General features: G+C 43.2%; 2 protein-coding genes across 2 annotated transcripts; both read right to left on the minus strand.

Moving 5' to 3' along the window:
• Positions 1-27: 27 nt before the first annotated feature.
• Positions 28-1,416, minus strand: LOC107142566 (tripartite motif-containing protein 75-like). The gene has a single exon (XM_015486014.1). The coding sequence runs from the start codon at positions 1,414-1,416 to the stop codon at positions 28-30; it is 1,389 nt and encodes a 462-aa protein (XP_015341500.1).
• Positions 1,417-17,377: 15,961 nt separating this feature from the next.
• Positions 17,378-19,229, minus strand: LOC125612850 (tripartite motif-containing protein 75-like). Its single transcript, XM_048791769.1, has 2 exons — positions 18,700-19,229; positions 17,378-18,268 (listed from the first exon to the last, which is right to left on the minus strand). The coding sequence occupies exons 1-2, from the start codon at positions 18,914-18,916 to the stop codon at positions 17,508-17,510; spliced, it is 978 nt and encodes a 325-aa protein (XP_048647726.1). The 5' UTR covers positions 18,917-19,229; the 3' UTR covers positions 17,378-17,507.
• Between the last annotated feature and the right edge of the window lie 1,480 nt (positions 19,230-20,709).

Here is a 20,709-nt window from a genome sequence, read left to right on the forward strand (position 1 = left end):
GGGCTTTTTCATTCACAATTTTTTCCCTTAACAGATTCTGAGAGGTTTTGAACCAGGTCCTATAAAGAAATAAGGACGCAGAGGTTCAGTAAAAGTGTCTGTGAAAGTACAGATGAGAGATTTCTCAGGCATATTGTAGAAGGAGATCTCACCCAGCTCATAGTCCAGGAAAATGCCAATGCATCTGGCTCTCACATCTAACAGCAGAGGGTCTGGAACAGCTCCTGGAGCTTCATAGCCATCTTTCAGTTGCTGAAGCTTCCAGCATCCCTGCTGGACTGATGGTCGCCTTGCCTTGGTGGACAGAGAGGCTTTGCAGACGCCAATAGCCCACTCAGATCTGTCTTCCACTTCCACCTCCCAGAAATACCTCCCAGAATAGAAAGCTGGAAAACCCAGGACAACCGGGTTGACTGTAAACCTAGATGGAAGATCAGGGACGTTTTGTTTTCTCTTTGTGTGTCGGACACATTTTTTATCCCCAGAGACAATCAGGTTACGGTGGGCTGTTGCAGAGTCTAGAAATATATCTGCTTTGAACTCTCTAATTATTTTCTGCAGAGCAGAATACTGGGGAGGAAAATTGTAAGCTTCCCTCCTTAAATGAATTGAAAAGATTGGTGGGCTGACCTCATTGTCGGACTTCTGGTAGAAATGCTTCATCTGTGACAGCAGTTCCACCTCAGACAACACATTGTGCTCTGTGACCCTGCTTAGTAAACCTTTGAGTGTGGAAGCATAGTTTGAAAATGCTGTGATGTTTTCACTGAGTTTCCGTTCAGTGTCCTTCTCTTCTTCAACTAACCTTGCTAGAGCTGCCTGTTTTCCTTGCTCTAAAAATTGGTTCAGTTGTTCAAATTCAAAGGATAATCTCTGTTTCTGATGTTCCACCTGCTCCCTCAGCTCAAGGCATTTATTGCCTTGAATGCTTATTAATTGTTGAACATCTGCCACTTGCCTCTTCAGGGGCTCAATGTAATTTTCAAGCATTCCCCTGTGATAAGAGGCAGCCTCCTTGATGGGCCTCAGGTAGTGGCCCTGGTGGTCTGGGGGCCCAGCGCAGAGGGAACACAACAGCTCCAGGTCCTCCTCACAAAAAAGGCTCAGGACCTCTTCGTGTTTCTCACACAGGCTCATCTTGCTCTGCCTCTTCCTCTTCCTCCTGCTGAGGTGGAGGAGCTTGGCAGTTTCAATCATCCTTCCCAGCTGGGTGTTGATCTTATAGTGCCCTTCATCACACTGATGGCGACAGACAGGACAACGGTAACCGTCTTGCAGATCTGCCTGGGACTGCTGGATGCAGGAGCGACAGAAGTTGTGCCCACAGTCGATGGTGATCGGGTCCTTCAGGTTATCCAGGCAGATGGGGCACTTGACTTCTTCCTGAAGTCTCGTGAGGACTGCTGACCTCTCCATTGGACTGGCTCAAAGTCTGCACTGAGGTGGGCTTTCTTTAGGATTGGCTTTGTGGGTGTACTCCAGCCAGATGGTCTCACTTGAGCCCCCTGGTTCTCACAGCCCCTGAAGTCCCAGCAGGCCCTTGAACTCCAGATGCCACAGGAAGTCTCTTCCAGCGGCCTGCAGCCAATCACAGCTGCCCTTCCAGCCTTTGTCAGCTCAGAGTTGCTGTACAGGAGAAGAAATTTCACTTAAGCCAAAAAGAACAACAGCAACTTGTTTGTTTCCTTGGGTGGTTTCACCCACTACCATGTTCTGGCAGAACACAGATGGTCCTCACAAATCCCTAGTTCTTCATCTCCATTCCTATTTTTATGCCCACTTGGCACCAATCTCCGTGGCACCTGTACTACCAGTCACCCCAGCTGGAGCTGTGGAAAGGACACAGGCCCCAGACGGACCACACTTGAGCTAGAATGCAGGCTGGGGTACCTCGCTCTGTAACCTGGAGAACTTTATACCCCAAACTTGTGGGGGTTTTTTTTGCAGGGGGAAGGATTCTGGGAACTGAACCTAAGGCCTCCTGCTTCACACTTTGTAAGCTGGTACTCTATCATAGAACTATATACCCATAGTAGCCCACACTCTGGAAATCAGGTAAATAAGGATCTCACTTTTGCCTTCCAAAAATACAGAGGGCTATAGTAGTACATGCCTGAAATCCCAGCTACTTGGGAGGCTGTGGGAGGAGGAAAACAAATACAAGGCCATCCTTAGCAATTCAGGGAGAACCTCAACAACTTAGCAAGACCCTGTCTCAACTAAAATAAATAAATAAATAATAAATAAATAAATAAATGAATAAATAAAAATGGCCATATTACCAAAAGCACTTTACAGATTCAATGCGATTCCAATCAAAATCCCAATGGCATTCCTCACAGAAATAGAAAAAGCAATTATGAAATTCATCTGGAAAAATAAGAGACCCAGAATAGCTAAAGCAATTCTAAGCAGGAAGAGTGAAACGGGTGGTATCACTATACCAGATCTTAAACTATACTACAGAGCAATAGTAACAAAAACAGCATGGTACTGGCACCAAAACAGGCTGGTAGACCAATGGTAGAGGACACAGAGACCAACCCACAAAATTACAACTACCTTATATTAGACAAAGGTGCTAAAAGCATGCAGTGGAGAAAAGTTAGCATCTTCAACAAATGGTGCTGGGAGAACTGGAAATCCATATGCAACAAAATGAAATTGAATCCCTTTCTCTCACCATGCACAAAAGTTAACTCAAAATGGATCAAGGATCTAGGAATCAAACCAGAGACTCTGCGCCTAATAGAAGAAAAAGTTGGCCCTAATTTCCATCATGTGGGGTTAGGCCCCAAGTTCCTTAATAAGACACCTATAGCACAGGAATTAAAATCAAGAATCAACAAATGGGGCGAATTCAAACTAAAAAGTTTTTTCTCAGCAAGAGAAATAATGTGAGGTGAATAGGGAGCCTACATCCTGGGAACAAATTTTTGCCCCTCACACAGATAGAGCTCTAATCTCTAGGGTATATAAAGAACTCAAAAAGTTAAACACCAAAAAAACAAATAACCCAATCAACAAATGGGCCAAGGACTTGAACAGACACTTCTCAGAAGAGGATATACAATCAATCAACAAATACATGAAAAAATGCTCATCATCTCTAGCAATCAGAGAAATGCAAATTAAAACTACTCTAAGATTTCATCTCACTCCAGTCAGAATGGCAGCCATTATGAAGTCAAACAACAACAAGTGCTGGCGAGGATGATGTGGGGAAAAAGGTACACTCATATATTGCTGGTGGGACTGCAAATTGGTGCAGCCAATTTGGAAAGCAGTATGGAGATTGCTTGGAAAGCTGGGAATGGAACCACCATTTGACCCAGCTATTCCTCTTTTTGGAATATACCCCAAAGACCTTAAAACAGTATACTACAGGGACACAGCCACATCAATGTTCATAGCAGCACAATTCACAATAGCTAGACTGTGGAACCAACCTAGATGCCCTTCAATGGAAGAATGGATAAAAATAATGTGGCATTAATACACAATGGAATATTACTCAGCACTAAAAAATAACAAGATCATGGCATTTGCAGGGGAATGGATGGCATTAGAGAAGATTATGCTAAGTGAAGTTAGCCAATCCCCAAAAAACAAATGCTGAATGTCTTCTCTAATGTAAGGGGGGTGACTCAGAACAGGGTAGGGAGGAAGAGCATGAGCAGAAGATAACCTCTAGATAGGGAAGAGAAGTGAGAGGGAAAGAGAGGGAGAAATGGAATTGCATGGAAGATGGAAGGGAACCCTCATCATTACACAAAATACATGTATGATGATGTGAGAGAAAAAAAAAACCAATTGTGTCACCTTAGATTGCGTAGAGAGAAGTGATGGGAGGGGAGGGGAGGGGCTGGGGAGATAAGAAGGATAGTAGAATGAAACAGACATTATTACTACTGTATGTATATGTGTGACTGCATGACCAATGTGATTCTGCAACCTGTACACTCAGAAAAATGAGAAATTATATCCCATCTGATTCAAATGTATGCTATGCCAAGGTCATTGTACTGTCATGTGTAACTAATTAAAACAAAAAAATTAAAAAATAAAATAAATAAATATTAAGAGCTGGGGGTGTAGTTTGGTGGTAAAGTGCCCTGAGTTCAACCCTCTATATCAGTTTGGGTTTTTTTGTTTTTTTTTTTTGTACTGGAGATTGAGCTGAGGGGCACTTCACCATTAAGTCACATCCCCAGCCCTTTTTTATATTTTATTTATAGACAGGGTCTCACTGAGTTGCTTATGGTTTCACTAAATTGCTGAGGCTGGCTTTGAACCCATGATCCTCCTGCCTCAGACTTCCGAGCCGCTAGGATCACAGGCATGCACTATCCCACCCAACAATTTTGGATTTTAAAATAAGCTTGTCTGATGGCTCCAAATTCACATCTACTACAGTTTGTTTACGTTTTTCATCTTTGCTTCTCTATAGTTGAATGTATTCAACAGAAGACTTATTTACTTGTGAAGTGAAACCCAGAAGGTGGATAGTATTTAAAACATACAAATTGCCAGGCACAGTGGTGCATTCTTGAAATTCCAGAGGCTGAGGCAGGAGGAGGATGAGAGTTCAAAGCCAGCCTCTGCAAAATCAAGGCACTAAGCAACTCAGTGAGACCCTGTCTCTGAATAGAATACAAAACAGGGCTGGGGATGTGGCTCAGTGGTAGAGTGCCCCTGAGTTCAATCCCCAGTACCAATAAATAAATAAATAAATAGATAGATAGATAGATAGATAAATAGATAAATAAATAAATAAATAGAAAACGCACAAATACAAATAAATCCTGGGAAAACTTATTTTCAGTATTTTAGGCAAGATGGCACACTTCTGTAATCCCCACAACTCTGAAGGCCAAGGAAGGAAAATTGCAAATTTGAGACAAGCCTCACGAATTTAGTGAGTCTCAAAAATGAGAAAGAATGTAGCTCAGTGGTAGATCACCCCTTGAGTTCAATTCCCATTACCAAAAAGAAACATAAGCAATGTCTAGGGGCTGGGGATATGGCTCAGTTGGTAGAGGGCTCGCCTCACTTGGGCACAGGGCCATGGGTTCAATCCCCAGCACCACTACAAAAAAAAACAAAACATCCTGGCCGAGGTGGGCGGCGCCCTTCCCCTTCACCATGAACAACCACGGCACCGGCACCGGTTCTGGCACAACCCTGGAGGAGGAGGTGCGCTGGTATCCCTCCTCTGATGGCACCCAGCAAGGATGGAAGTATGCCAGTTCTGTTGATTCTTCAGTTGTGGTCGTCAGGAAGTTGGTTCTGGAACTAGGTGGTACTAGGTGGTGGGGCCAGAATAGGGCCCTGAGCTTCCCCCGCCCCCTGCGTGCAGCCTGCGCCGCTTCTCTGGAGACTGTGAATCTTAAGCCTGACTCAGTGAACTGCTTCCTGTGCCTTTCCCTCTTCCTCAGGCTTGTTCCACCCCAAACCCTTCTCTAAGGCCTCCCTGGAGGATTTGAGGGCCTTCTTGCTGGGACATCCAGCAAGATCTGACCTGACCTCCCACTCCAACATGCTTCTAACCCCCCCCCCTCAAGAAAATGAGGCATTTAATTTTGCATGTTTTCTGGCATGAATTAAGACACTTAAACTTGTGTATATGTGAGTCTACAGTTTGTTCTCACGGTCTCCATAGCAACAGGTGGAGCTTATGGTGCCAGGTCCCTCTCCACACCAGGCCCCTACACCCACCAGGCTTCAGAGAGGCCTGAGCCCTGTGGCCACTTCTCCACCGGAGGACCCGTGCACCTCACACCCTTCCAGGCTCAGCAACTACCACAGGACATTTGCCTTGTCTTGTCCAATCGGTCCTCTGCTTCCTTCTCATATGGACCCATAATTATAAGAAAGCCCTCTCCTCTGCCCATCTTGCTGACCTCTCCACAGGGCGCCCTGCCCCCACCACTGCTCCTTGTTCTTTCCAAACCTTAAAATCAACCAAGTATTTTTGTACCCTGTGTACCCTTATGCATCATAAAGGATTTTTCATGTGTGTACCATTAATTATCAAAGAGACCTTATTCGCCTTGTCAGATAAGTTCAATGCTTAGTTGGAGGCACAAAGAAGAAACGGGTTTCCATTCTTCAGCAGCCAGCCTTTGTATCAGGCGTTGGTTTGAGAAAAATAAAGAAAAAAAAATTGTGCAATTAAAAAAAAAAAAAACAAGGTCTTTTGTCAGCATTGGCTAAATAAACTTCATTCTATTCACAGAATACACATTCTATACAAGACAATAGCAAGCAAAATTTTAAGAAAAGATAGTGACAATCATACTGATATAGAAAGATGCACACAATACACTGTGGTATGCAAAAGGCAGGCAAGGCTGGGGTTGTAGCTCCATGGCAGGGTGTTTGCTTAGCTGGTCTCTGGTCCTGGGTTTGATCCCCAGCACAAGGAAAAAAGGAAAAAAAGTGGCACATAGGTTGCTGCTTTTTTTCCCCCTTTCTTTCTTTTTTTTTTTTTTTTTTAACCACTAGGCTACATCCTTAGCCTTTTTTACATTTTATTTTGACACAGGGTCTCACTAAATTGCTTAGGGCCTTGATAAGTTGCTGAGGCTAGCCTTGAACTTGCAATCCTCCCACTTCGGTCTCCTGAGCTGCTGGAATTACGGCCATGCACCACCGTGCAGGGCTGATTGAGCCACATTCTCAGCCTTTTTTATTTCGAGACAGGGTCTTCCTAAATTACTTAGGGTCTCCCTAAATTGCTGAGACTGGCCTTGACCTTGTGATCCTGCCTCAGTCACTTGGATTACAGACATGTGCCATGTCTGGCTCCTAATCCAATTTCTAGTCTCAGTATCAGACATGTTCACTTTGTAAAATGTAGTTAAATTTGCCAGTTGTGGTGGCAGAGGACTGTAATCCCAAGGGTTCAACAGGCCCAGGTAGGAGGATCACAAGTTCAAAGCCAGCCTCAGTAATTTAGCAAGGCCCTGTCTCAAAATAAATAAATAAATAAATAAATAAATAAATAAAAAGGGTAGAGATGTGGCTCAGTGGTTTTAAGCGCACCTGGGTTCAATCCTAGGTACCAAACAAACAAAAAAACCCTAAAGAGTCTAAGCACCAGGTTTATTGTGAGGTAGGTTAGATATCGTTATGAACAGGTGAGCGCACCAAGAAGAATCTAGGGGCCATAAAACTGAAACTGTGGGGAACCTTATCTAAACAGCTTTGGGAAGTGAGATCTGGAATGCCTAACCTTCCTCAGCTACAGAGAACCTTAATCTCATGAGGGAATTATTACTTAAAATCCCAAGGACTTTAAGAAGGTATCCGAAAAGTAGGGTCTGGTACATCAATACCCACCAGCTACAGCTAATGATAACCTGTCAAGGGGCACTGGGGTTCAGATAAATGCCAACATCATCTCTTGCAACTATGTCACCACCACCTGGGAAACAGAATATCCAGGCTTTCACATAGGAAGTTTCTGAGGGCTATCCAAAGGGTAAAAACCAACAAAGGAGACGGAGAAACCAAGGCAATTACAAAGGACTCAGTTTCCTTAAAGACTCCAGCCCTGAGAGCACCGCCCGCTCCTCTCCGTGCAGTCTCCTCTCCGTGCAGTCCGTATGCTGTACAGAACTCTCTCCTTTCACTCTCTATTAAACTTTGGCTTACTTTTTGCTGTGTCCCTTGAATTCTTTCTGGTGAAGTTTACAGGGATGGGCACCCAATGGCTCCGGTGGCTTCCCTGGCTCAACCCACAGTCCCCCAGATCCGTAACAATATGAGGGTCCCGAATGGTTCCAATCCCTCCATTTACCCTACCTCTAAATACAAACCACCCCTTCCCTGGCACATACTGGAAGAGGATTCCACATGCCTTCAGACCAGCCCCTCTGGGGGTATTTTCACACAGACATCAGTCGTCTCCTCTTCTGTCTTCATCCAACAGAGTAGACCGTGGGTTAACTTATCAGTGGCAAGCATCTATCTAGGTAACTTGAACCTTAACAGAGGGCACAGTATTTTGAGTAGCCCCGGCTAGGTCTGGCCGTGTGGCTCAGAGGTAGAGCACTGGCCTACCCTGCAGGAGGGCCTGGATTCAGTTCCCAGCACCAAAAAATAAAGAGCTTGATACAGTTGATTCCCTGGAGAGGTGAGTCTCCCTCCTGGCACAGAGCGGGGGATCGTGGGTCTTTCTTACTATGCTCCAGCCTCCAGCACCCATATTGTCCCAGCTCTCTGCTTACCTGGAGTCGAAGGCCCCAGAAGGACTGTTTCCCGGTCCTGTGGACCTGTAAGAAGCTGTCCGCTGGATCTGAAACACCCATTTATACACAAGGAGCTGTGAGGAGGAGTCCACCCAGGATAGACCCAGGCAGTGGGAGGGGCAGGGGAGAGAAGCTGGGGGAGGTTTTCCCTTGTCAAATACTTAAGTGTCCTTGTCTTTTTTTTGAAGGGGGGTTAGTATTAGGGATCCTATCCAGGGCCTTGCCACCACCCAGCCTAAGTATACTTAGTCTTGACCTAAGAGTTTTGGGATCTTCCTGCTAATAACGAAGTAAGGTAAATTTGGTGGTTATTTACCTTTTTTTTTTTTTTGCTTCCTCCCCCAATCCCTGGGGACTCGGAATAGAAACCAAGATCTTACATGCTAGATAAGTGCTCTCCCACCAAGCCACACCTCCAAATCTATGATAGTTTCTTTTTGGTCCTGGGTTTTGAACTCAGGAGTGCTTTACCACAGACTTACATCCCAAGGTTTCTCTTTTTTTTGAGACAGGATCTCCCTAAACTCCAAAGGGCTGGCTAAATTACTGAGACTGGCTTTTAACTCCTGATCCTCCAGCCTTAGCCTCCAGAGTCACAAGGATTGCAGTCATGCCCCACCATGCCCCAACCAATATAATTTCTTCTTTTTTTTTTTTTGTAGTTAATTTGCATCTCTGAGAATAGGTAATTCTGTCTCAATTTTGCAGCCTCCCACCTATTAACTAATATATTTTAGTTTCAGCACACACCCTGTGGATAAAGAGAAAGATCAGTGACCAGAACTACAGGAATTTTTCCCTTAGGGTGTTTTAATGCAAAACCGGGGGAGGTTTCCAGTCTTAAGAGTGAAAGTGAGCCCAGTGTGGTGGCTTACACCTTTAATCCCAGTGACTCAGGGTTCCTGAGTTCAAAATCAGTCTCAGCAATTTAGCCAGACCCAAATCAACTTGTTATGCTCGAATTCGGGACCCCCAAAAGACCACCAGAAACCAAGATCCATGTAAACAGCAAAGAGGTGTTTATTGCGAGCTAGCTCGGTCCTCCACATGCACACACAGCAACTGGTGACGTTGAGAGGCCCTGAGCCCAGGGTTTGCAGCAGTTTTATACATTCTTTGGAGAAGGCAGGGACCCCCACAAACATCATAGCATCTCTTAGCAAATCATCACACACCGCGGGAAAATCAAATAACAACTCTAAAACATGATTAGCACATTCACTGGCGGGAACAAGCTGGGGAGGGGTGATTGGTTACTACAAGAGGGGGATTCATTTGAACTGATTGGTTTAAGCCAAGAGGGGTGTTCGAGCTGAACTACACGGTTTCCCAACACGTTATCAACCACCATAAACTACTGGGAGGGTCATCTGGCATCCCAGGTATTTCCCTGTCTCATGCTGATTGGTGGCTGCTAGGGGGCTGCTATGGGTCCCCACCTAGCCTGACTGAGTCAGGGACACCTGGGCAGCAGATCTCTCCTGTTATTTGTAGATAAATCATTTAGCAGGGTGGGAATGTGCCTAGGAGTGCTCTGTGGGTCTTTTCAAGGACAAAGGTCATGTTCCTTCCTTGGACAGGCTTTGCTCTGAGGTAGAGGCTGGTTTTTCAAATTCAGTGAGACCCTGTCTCTAAATAAAATATAAAAAAGGACTGTGGGGGGCTGGGGATGTGGCTCAAGCGGTAGTGCGCTCGCCTGGCATGCGTGCGGCCCGGGTTCGATCCTCAGCACCACATACAAAGATGTTGTGTCCGCCGAAAACTGAAAAATAAATATTAAAAAAATTCTCTCTCTCCCTCCCTCTCTCACTCTATCTTAAAAAAAAAAAAGGACTGCGGATGTGGCTCAGTGGTTAAATGCCCCTGGGTCCAATTCCTGGTACCCCCCCAAAAAAAAGGACGAAATTGTTTTTGTTTCAATGAACTATAAACAGCTAGGGGGCCTGGGCATTGTGGCACAGCCCTGTTATCTCAGGGACTAGGAGGCTAAAGCAGAAGACTTGTCAGTTCTAGGCCAGCCACATCAATTTAGCAAGATCCTAAAAAAATTCAGGGAGACCCCGTCTCAAATTTTAAGATAAAAAGGGCTGGGGATGTGGCTCAGTGGTAAAGCACCCCTAGGTTCGATCCCTAGTACCAAAAAATACAGGCATGGTGGTGCACACCTATAATCCCAGGTACTCTGGAGGCTGAGGTATGAAGATCAATTGAGCACACCAATTTTTTGTCTTGTTTTTGTTTGCTACCAGGGTTTGGACCCAGTGGTGCTTAACCAGTGAACCACATCCTCAGTCCTTTTTTATATTTATTTAGAGACAAGGTCTCACCAAGGTACTTTCTGACCTCGCTAAATTGCTGAGACTGGGGGCTGAGGCTGTATCTCAGTGGCAGAGCATTTGCCTAGCGTGTGTGAGGCACTGGATTCAATCCTTAACACCATATAAAAATAAACAAAGGCATTCTGTCCATCTGCAACTACAAAAATTAAAAAAAAAATTGCTGAGACTGGATTTGAACTCATGATCCTCTTGCCTCAGCCTCCAGAATCACTGGGATTACAGGCATGACCTCAGCACCAGGCTTGAGCACAAAACTTTGAGACCACCCTACACAGCAATCTCAAAAAACATACATACACACACACAGACACACAAAGCAATTTTTCTCTCTCTCTGAGACTCTCTCTCTCTCTTTTTTTTTTTTTTAGAGAGAGAGAGAATTTCAATATTTATTTTTCATTTNCCAGCCTCTTTTTATTTTATTTTTTAAATATTTTTTTTAGGGGGCTGGGGTTGTGGTTCAGTGGTAGAGTGCTTGCCTAGCATGTGCGAGGCCCTGGGTTCGATCCTGAGCACCACATAAAAATAAATAAATAAATAAAGGTATTGTGTCCAACTACAACTAAAAAATATATTTATATATTTTTAAAAAAATTTTTTAGATGTGGATGAACATTTATTTTATTCATTTATTTACATGCAGTGATGAGACTCAAACCCAGTGTCTCACACATGCCAGGCAAGCACTCTGTCATTGAGCCACAACCCCAGCCCCCCTTTTTATTTTTTGAGACAGGATCTCACTAGGTTGTTTACAGTTTCACTAAGTTGCTGAGGTTGGCTTTGAACCTGCAATCATCCTGCCTCAGCCTCCTGAATCACTGGGATTACAGGCATGCACCACCACACCAGCCAATTAATAAATTTTAATACCTTCTGAAAAAGAAGAAATAAGTGGAGATAGATGGTAAGCATCTGTTATCAGAGAACTACTGCAAAGGGTATATTCTGGTTGTCTTTTTCACAGTGAACATATTCCCCTAGATACACTACTGTCAATGCACTAACAACTCTCAAACCTATATCTCACTCAGACATTACTAGTAATTACTAGTAATTACTAGTGTAACACAACACTTGAGGGTTGTAGCTCAGTAGTAAAGCACCCCTGGGTTCAATCTTCAGTACCAAATAATAATAATTATTATTTTATTATTATTATTATTATATGATATCTGCAAATGATATGAGTAGCTTTAAAATAGTCTAAGGGAAGGAGGACTGTGTATATTTATGTGTGTGTGTGTGTGTATTATGTATATGTATATACATACACACATGCGATCACTCAGCCTCTGGGGGTTCTGAATTCACAGGTTTAGCCAACCTCACATGAAAATATTTGGGGAAAAAAGTTATGTCATTGCTGACAAGTACTACATAATAAGGTCTAGGATAGTTATGTCTGCACTGGCCAGTTTTTCCTTGTTAATATTCCCATTACAATACAGTACAACTATTTATATAGTGTGTATACTGTATCAGGTATTATAAATCATCAAAAGATGATTTAAAGTACACAAAGGATGTAAATAGATTATATGCAATTTTATTATTTTTTTCACTACATCACTTTATTTATTTATTTATAAATATATTTTTTTAATTGTTGATAGACTTTATTTAATTTATTTATTTATATGTGGTGCTGAGAGCCAAACCCAGTGCCTCACACATACCAGGTAAGTGCTCTGCACTACCCCTGAGCCCCAGCCAAAGCCCCTATTTATTTATTTTTATTTGTATTTGAGACAGGATCTCCCCAAATGGCTGAGACTGGCCTTGAACTTGGGATCCTCCCTCTTCAGTCTCACTACCTGCTGGGATTACAGGCAGGCATCATTAGGTCTGGCCTGCCTTTTTTTTTTTTTTTCTTTTTGGTACTGGGATGGAACCCAGGAGCACTTTTACCAGTGAGCTCCATTGTAACCCTTCTTATTTTGAAACACTGTCTCACTAAATTGCCAAGTCTGCCATCAAACTTGCGACTCTCCTGCCTCAGCCTCCCCAGTCTGTGGGATTATGGATAGGTGCCACTGTGCCTTGCTGGTTCACTTCATTCTTCATGGGGGACATGCGCAATTATGCATTTCAGTATCCTCGGGGGTTCCTAGAACAAGTCCACACATCCCCCAAACCAATTCCTGGATACCTAGGGATGAATATGTAGACATACACTCCAACCTACAGGTGTCATTCTCAAGAACTTGAAAGCCAGGCCCATATGGTGCTGCATGCCTCTAATCCCAGCTACTCCAAAAGCTGAGGCAGGAGGATGACAAATTGATGGCTAATCTAGGCAATCTAGGGAGACTCTGTCTCAAAATTAAAAGAAAGAAAAAGACAAAGGGCTGGGGATACAGCATAGTGCTAATTTTTGCCCAGCATGCAGGAGGTCCTGGGTTCCAATCCCCAGTACAGCAGAACAACCAACCAACTACAAAACCCTGAAAGCCATTCTTTTGAAATGTAATCATCAGGACTCTGTAGAAGGAGAGAATCCTAACTTCTGTAATTGCTAGCTAGTGGAAATGACTGATCTAATATATTTCTTTTCTTTTGTATTTTTGGTACCTGGGATTAAACCAGGGGTGTTCAAACACTGAGCCATATCTCCAGCAGCCCCCCTTTCAACTTTGTTGTACTAAATGTGAAAAAGCACAAAGAATTCGCAGAGTGCAGTGGCACATGCCTGCAATCCTAGTGGCTCTGGAGGCTGAAGCAGGAGAATCAGAAGTTCAAAGCCAGCCTCAGCAACAGCAAGGTGCTAAGCAATTCAGTGAGACCCTATCTCTAAAAAAATACAAATTAAGGCTGGGAATGTGGCTCAGTGGTTGAGTGCCCAAGTTCAATCCTGGGTATGGAGGTGGGGTGGGAACAAAATAAAACAAAACCAAAAAAACTGCAAAGAATTCAAACACAAAAGAAAACATGTACAGCCTCTATAATATTCAACAGAATCTATTTTCTATTCCAACAGATGTAAAGTCACACTGTATAACTTCAAATAAATACCAGCCTTATATTTTATTAAATGCTCTGATAAACACTGTAAGTGAAGCACAATTTGCGTGCCCCTTCATCAATGGCTTGGTTTGCTACCCACCCCTCTTTCTAAATTTTTCATTTTGAGACAGGGTCACATTAAGTTACTTAGGGCCTGGCTAAATTACTGAGGCTAACCTCAAACTTGCAGTCCTCCTGCCTCAGTCTCTCAAGTCACTGGCATTATGTCATTACTCCACCGCACCTGGCTCTAATTTCTTTTATATTGACCAAACTTGTATAATTTCACTTCCCTGACTCTGCCCAAGCTGCAGCTCATTCCTCTTCCCAATTCTTTCATTTTCCCTTCATTTATTTATTTATGTAATTTTTTTTTGAACTGGGGATTGAACTCAGGGGTACTCAACCACTGAGCCATATCCCCAACCCTAGTTTGTATTTTATTTAGAGACAGGGTCTCACTGACTTGCTTAGCACCTCTACTTTTGCTGAGGCTGGTTTTGAACTCATGATCTTCCTGTCTCAGCCTCCCAAACTGCTGGGATTACAGTTGTGTGCCACCACACAACTATCTGTGCTATTAAGCACAAATTTTATTTAGGTTTTCCAATTCGTGACTGCTTTTCTGTGCCTTATTCCATATTACACTTAGTACATTAAAAAGAATATTGTAGGGAGCTGGGGTTGTGGTTCAGTGACAGAGCACTTGCCTAGCACAGGTGAGGCACTGTGTTCGATCCCTAGCACCACATAAAAAAATTTAATAAACAAAGTAAAGGTATTGTGTCCATCTACAATCTAAAAATATATTTTTAAAAAAAGAATAATGTAAGATTTTTTTCTAGGTATTACATTTAGTACTTAAGTTTCTAGATAAAGACATACTGAAAGTTAATCAAAATTATTTTTAAATTCAAATCAATATGGCTGGGGATATACTCTATGGTGGAGCACTTGCCTAGCATGCATGGAGCCTTGGGTTCAACAATCCATAGCACTCAAACAAATAAACAACTTAAATAAAACAGGACTTTCTTCCCTAAAAATACTATTTATTCACATTGCCCTAAACATCGTGGGGTTGCTTTCCCCCCCCTAATAATGAGCATTGAATTGAGGGTATCACACACACTATGTAAGTACTACCTCTGAAATAGGTCCCCAGTCCTTTTAATTATTTGTTTTCTGAGACAGGGTGCTTGTAAATTGCTCAGGCAGTCTTGAACTTTCAAGCCTCCTGCCTCAGCCTCCAGAGTACCTGGGATTAGCTGCAGGTGCCAAAGCACCTGATCTATTTTTCCTATATAACCCAATTTCTAAAACTATACAATGTCAAAAACCTCAAAGCAATCAAAGACGATCTCACTCATTAAAATCACGTTTTATATTATGATAAGACTAAACATTTCATTTTGCTGGCTTTTTATCTGATTAGAATTTTGTTTTTGTTTTCAGTGCTGGAAACTGAACCCAGTGGTGCTGTGCCACTGAGATAAATTCTAGACGACATTGCTCAGGCTGTCATTGAATTTGCCATCCTTCTGCCTCAGCCTTCTGCATAGCTGGGATTATAAACTAGAATTACAGGCAAGCACCACAGCACCCTATGGGTTTTTTGTTTGTTTTGATACTGGGGATTCAACCACTGAGCTATATCCCCAATCCTTTTTGTTTTGGACATGGTTTCACTAAGTTGCTTAGTGTTTGACCAAGTTGCTGAGACTGGCCTGGAATTTGAGATCCTCTTGCCTCAATCTCTTGAGCCACTAGGATCATGAGCATGCACCACCACACCCAACTGTTTGTCTTTTTTTTGGGGGGCGGGTACCAGAGATTGAACTCAGGGGCACTCAACCCCTAAACCATATCCTCAGCCCTATTTTGTATTTAGAAACAGGGTCTCACTGAGTTGCTTAGCACCTCAATGTTGCTGAGGCTGGCTTTGAATTCATGATCCTCCTGCCTCAGCCTCCCAAGCCGCTGGTATTACAGGCATGTGCCACTGTGCTCAGCTGTTTGTCTTTTTTAAGAGACAGGGTCTCACTATTTTGCCCAGGCTGCAGATTCCCAATATAGTGCTTAGTACAGTCTGGAGCCATTGTAGAGCTAAGTACAAAGTACACATATACTTCCATGTAACTTTTGAAAAGAATATTTTCTATCTGGGTTGATTAAATCTGTGAATGTAGAACCCATGGATACAGAAGGCTGTGTCCCTTCACAATTATTTGCCATGTATGTTAAAAGTGTAATTTAGGATGTCCTGCTTGACAAATAGCAACTAAAATCCTTTATATTTTTATTTATTTTTGTAGTACTGGAAACTGAACCCAAGGGTGCTTTACCACTCAGCTACATCTCCAGTCCTTATTGAGACAGGGCCTTAGTAAATTGCTGAGGCTAGCCTCAACCTTGAGATTTTCCAGCCTCAGCCTCCCAAGTCACTGGGATTACAGGTGTGAGCCATCATGTGCCTGACTCAAATTCTTAATAGACTGAACCTTGTATTGGAATGAGACATCATCTTTATTATTCTGTTTTATTTGTGTGTGTGTGGCTTGGGATGGAATCCAGGATCTCTCTCTCTCTCTCTCAATCTCTTTTTTTTTTTCTTAGAGAGAGAGAGAGAGAAAGAGTGAGAGAGAGAGAGAGAGAGAGAGAGAGAGAGAATTTTTTAATATTTATTTTTTAGTTTTCGGCGGACACAACATCTTTGTATGTGTTGCTGAGGATCCAGCCTGGGAGGTACGCATGCCAGGCTAGCGCGCCACCACTTGAGCCACATCCCCAGCCCCAGGAATCCAGGATCTCATGCATGCTAGACAAGAACTCTTATCAGCCCAACCTTTATTGTTCTGTGAAACAAACCTGACCTTTGCTCTGGATGGTGGTAACATCTCTACCTTCCAAGGCTGTTCCTCTTAAAATATCCTTTAAAATGGTCTGGAAAATAAGCCAATCCCCAAAAACCAAAGGCCAAATGTTTTCTCTGATATATAGTTGCTGATCCATGTGCAGGGGAAGAATGGAGGAATTTTGGATTGGGCAGAGGGGAGTGAGGGGAGGGGAGGGGGTGTGGGGTGAGAAGGATGGTGGAATGAGACAGACCTCATTACCCTATGTACATGTATGACTGCACCAATGGTGTGACTCTGCATCAGAAAAAGTTGTGCTCCATTTGTGTACAATGAGTTGAAATGCATTCTGCTGTTATGTATAACTAATGGGAAAATTAAAAAATGATAGGTGCTTAATAATTGTTAGAAATATAAAATAAATAAAATGGTCTGGAGCAATTGTTGCCTTGCTCCTAACACATGAGGAACAGGAGACCCTAGGAGAATTGTCTCCCACAGTGATGTCTTCTCGGTTACCTGGAATTTCCAAGGAACTGATGAAATATGTAAATGTATCGGTGTGAAAAACATGCATTTATACCAAATTTACTTGAGTTGCAAAATTACAATTTTTATTCTCGCATCTTAAAATTCCAGAAACACTTCCAGGTCATTCCCACATCTGTCCATTCCCACAACCTCTGTTCCTTTGAAGCAAAAAAAAAAAAAAAAAAATGCTGAGTGTGGTAGAACATGCCCAATTTTTAGTAGTCCCAACTACTTGGGAGGCTGAAGTGGGAGGATCACTTAAGGCCACCAGTTAATATTTAAGACCCCTGGGTTCAATCCCCAGTACAAAAATAATAATAATTGATGCTGACCAGGCATGGTGGTGTGCAACTGTAATCCCAGCTACTCAGGAGGCTGAGGCAGGACACAGGGAGAGTTGGAGACCAACCTGGGCAACATAAGTGAGACTCTCACCTCAAATAAAAAAAGAAAACAAAATTGGTGCTAGATTCACTGCTATTTCTCCATAAATGGCAGAAAGATGAAGCGATGCTGCATCTTCATCCTTCCAAATCTGATACTTCACAGATAGTAAGAGGTGTTGAATCGTAGCCAATACTGCAATAAGGCTTTAATGCTTCAGAAAATGTATCTCTGAAAGATTGGATGTGAGACCTGTTGTTCAAATTGTAAAAGGAAATATCACCGAACTCATAGTCCAGATAAATGCCAATCCATCTGGGTTTTTCCATTAGCCACAGAGTGACTGGGACAGTGCACTGAGCCACGTAAACACCATTGTACAGCTGAATCGTCCAGCATCTGCTCAGACACGACAGTGACCATTTCTCATTCCTGGAAATGGAGTCTTGACAAACCCCCACAATCCATTCAGGCATGTCACCCTCTTGGACTTCCCAGTAATGTCGGCCAGAATCTGCGAACCCAGAACCACTGGATAAGCCATGAATCTCCCTGGATTCAGATGAACAAGTTCCTCTCTCTGCACAAATGTCACAGCTTTTTATCCTCAGAGACAAGCAGATAAGGATGTGCTGTTCAGGGTCTAGGGTAACCTCTTCTCTAAACTTCTGTCTTATTTTCTTGAGAGCTGAAAACTGCAAAGGAAGAATGAATTCTTCTTTCCTTAACTTCGAGGACAAGAGAGCTGGGGATCTGAGGCTTTCGCACCTGTGGAAGGTGCTCTTAATATCCGTCAGCAATTTCACTTCCGACATCATCTCTTTTCTGTCACCTCCATCATTAGATCTTTCATCTTGTAAATGTGGTCTGAAAATGCTTTCATGTTTGCGTTGAATTTCTTTTCAATATCCCTCTCTTCTTTGTCTAACCTTGGCAGAAACTGCTTGTTGCTTCTGTTCTACAAATTGGTTCAGATACTTAGATTCAAAGGATAATTTCTGTCTCTGGTGTTCCATCTTCTTTCTCAGTTCTAATTGATTTTGGTCCCAGGTGATCAGTAATTTTTCAATGTCCACCACTTGCCTGTTCAGGGGTTCAATATAACTTTTCAGTGTTTCTCTGTGGTGAGAGGCAGCCTCCTTGATGGGCCTCATGTAGGGGTCCTGGTGGTCAGGGGGCTGAGCACACAGGGCGCACAACAGCTCCAAGTCCTCCTCACAAAAAAGAGTCAGGGCCTCATTGTGCTTCTCGCATAAGCTTGTCTCGTCCTCCCTCTTCTTGCTCATATTGAGGTGGAGGAGCTTGGCAACTTCAATCATCCTTCCCAGCTGGGTGTTGCTCCTACAGTGCCCTTCTTCACAATGATGATGACAGACAGGACAAGGGAAACCGTCTTGTCTTGCAGATCTGCCCAGTAATGCTGGATGCAGGAGTGACAGAAGTTGTGCCCACATTCGATGGTGATTGGGTCTTTCGGGTCTTCCAGGCAGATGGAGCACTTGGCTTCTGCCTGGAGATCTGCAAGGGCTGCTGCCAGCACCAGCATACTGTTACCGATAGTATGGACTCAGGTGGACTTTCTTGGGAGGTAGCTTGGTGGGTACTCTATAGTGAGAAGTAGATACACCCTTGAATCTCACCCTCCTTCCTGTTCTGAAGGTCTCCTTGTCACTGAAGGGTAGTCTTGATGTTCTAAGAGGCCACTGGCCTCAGTGACAAAAGACGGGAGCCAGGAGTTCCACTGCCACTTGTATCTGGTCAAGGATTGATTCAAGAACTAGCTGTTAAGAGCAGACAATATGAATCCAAGCTTAACAGTTCTTCTGGTCAGTAAGATAATAGGACTCCAAAGTGCTTGGCTGTTCCTGGGGGTGAGAAAATATCATTCATTTTAAAAAGATTACCATTTTACTGATGGCGCTTCTTAATGCCACATGAGACGATCACTGTCTTGTTTCCACCCCTAGCCAACTATGCATGGCTCCACAGAATTGCAAGTGTGGGAGTCTGGGGATTAGATACTTTGTCTCTGGGCTAGAACCTATCTGAGGGACCTGGGAAAGTTCTTATCATACTCAACACTAAGAAACTAAAGTACAGCTGGACGTGGTGGACACATGCCTGTAATCCCAGCAATTTGGGAGACTGAGGCTGAAGGCCCACAGGCTTGAAGGCAGCTTCAGCAACTTAACGAGGCTCTAAGCAACCTAGAAAACCCCATCTCAAAGAATAAAAAAGAGCAGGGAATGTGGCTTAGTGGTAAAGCACCCCTGGGTTCAATCCCTAGTACCAAAAAATAAAAAAAGAGGCTAGGGGCAGTGGCACATGCTGGTAATCTCAACTGCTCAGAGGCTAAGGCAGGAGAATTGCAAGTTGAAAGCCAGCCTCAGCAACTTATGGAGACCCTAAAAAAGTTAGGGAAACCTGTCTTAAAATTTTTTTGAAAAGAACTAGGGATGTGGCTCAGTGGATAAGTGCCCTTGGGTTCAATTCCTAGTACCAAAAAATTAAAAATTAAAAAGATCTGGTGGGTGGGGGTATGTATGTAACTCAATGATAAAGTGCCCTGGGTTCAATCCCTAGAATAAAAAAGAAAAAAAAAATCAAGTACAAAAGGGTAAAAAAATCCAACATCACTGCTTTTTTTTTTTTTTTCCAGTACTGTGCATTGAACCCAGGGCACTTATCCACTGAGCCAAATCCCCAGTCCTGTTTTGTATTTTGTTTAGAGACAGGGTCTCACTGAGTTGCTTAGTTCCTCCTTGCTGAGGCTGGCCTTGAACTAGTGACCCTTCTGCCACAGCCTCCTGAGCTGCTGGGATTACAGGCATGTGCCACCATGTATGGCCTGTCCCTTCTTAACTTAAACCAAAGAGTCTCTATCTTTGAACCCAGTTTTTTTTTTTTTTTTCCTACAGGGAAAAGAGGATCTGAGAGTCTCCAGTTATCCCTTTGATATCATGAAGCTGCTACTGGGAGCAGAGCATCTAAGTGAGGGGCCACAGGCTAGTAAGAACCAGTGAGGGTTATAGGCTGGAGCCTTTGGCTCGACCTAAGCTAGGGGTAGCCACATGGAAAAGCAGCTTGCTGGTACATATATTTTACTTTTTGGTACTGGGATGGAACCCCCAGACACTTTACCATGGAGCCACATTCCCAGCCCTTTTTTAAAAATTTTTTAATTAAAAATGTGTGTGTGTGTGTGTGTTATATGAGATTGAACACAGGACCACTCACAGGCTAAGCAAGTGCTCTACCACTGAGCCACATTCTAAGTCTATAGTATATAGCTTAACTCTACATTAATCCATAAATTCCTCTCTATGTTTTAATTTTCTT

This window comes from Marmota marmota, unplaced genomic scaffold, assembly GCF_001458135.2.
Source record: "Marmota marmota marmota unplaced genomic scaffold, marMar, whole genome shotgun sequence".
NCBI classification, from domain to species: Eukaryota; Metazoa; Chordata; class Mammalia; order Rodentia; family Sciuridae; genus Marmota; species Marmota marmota.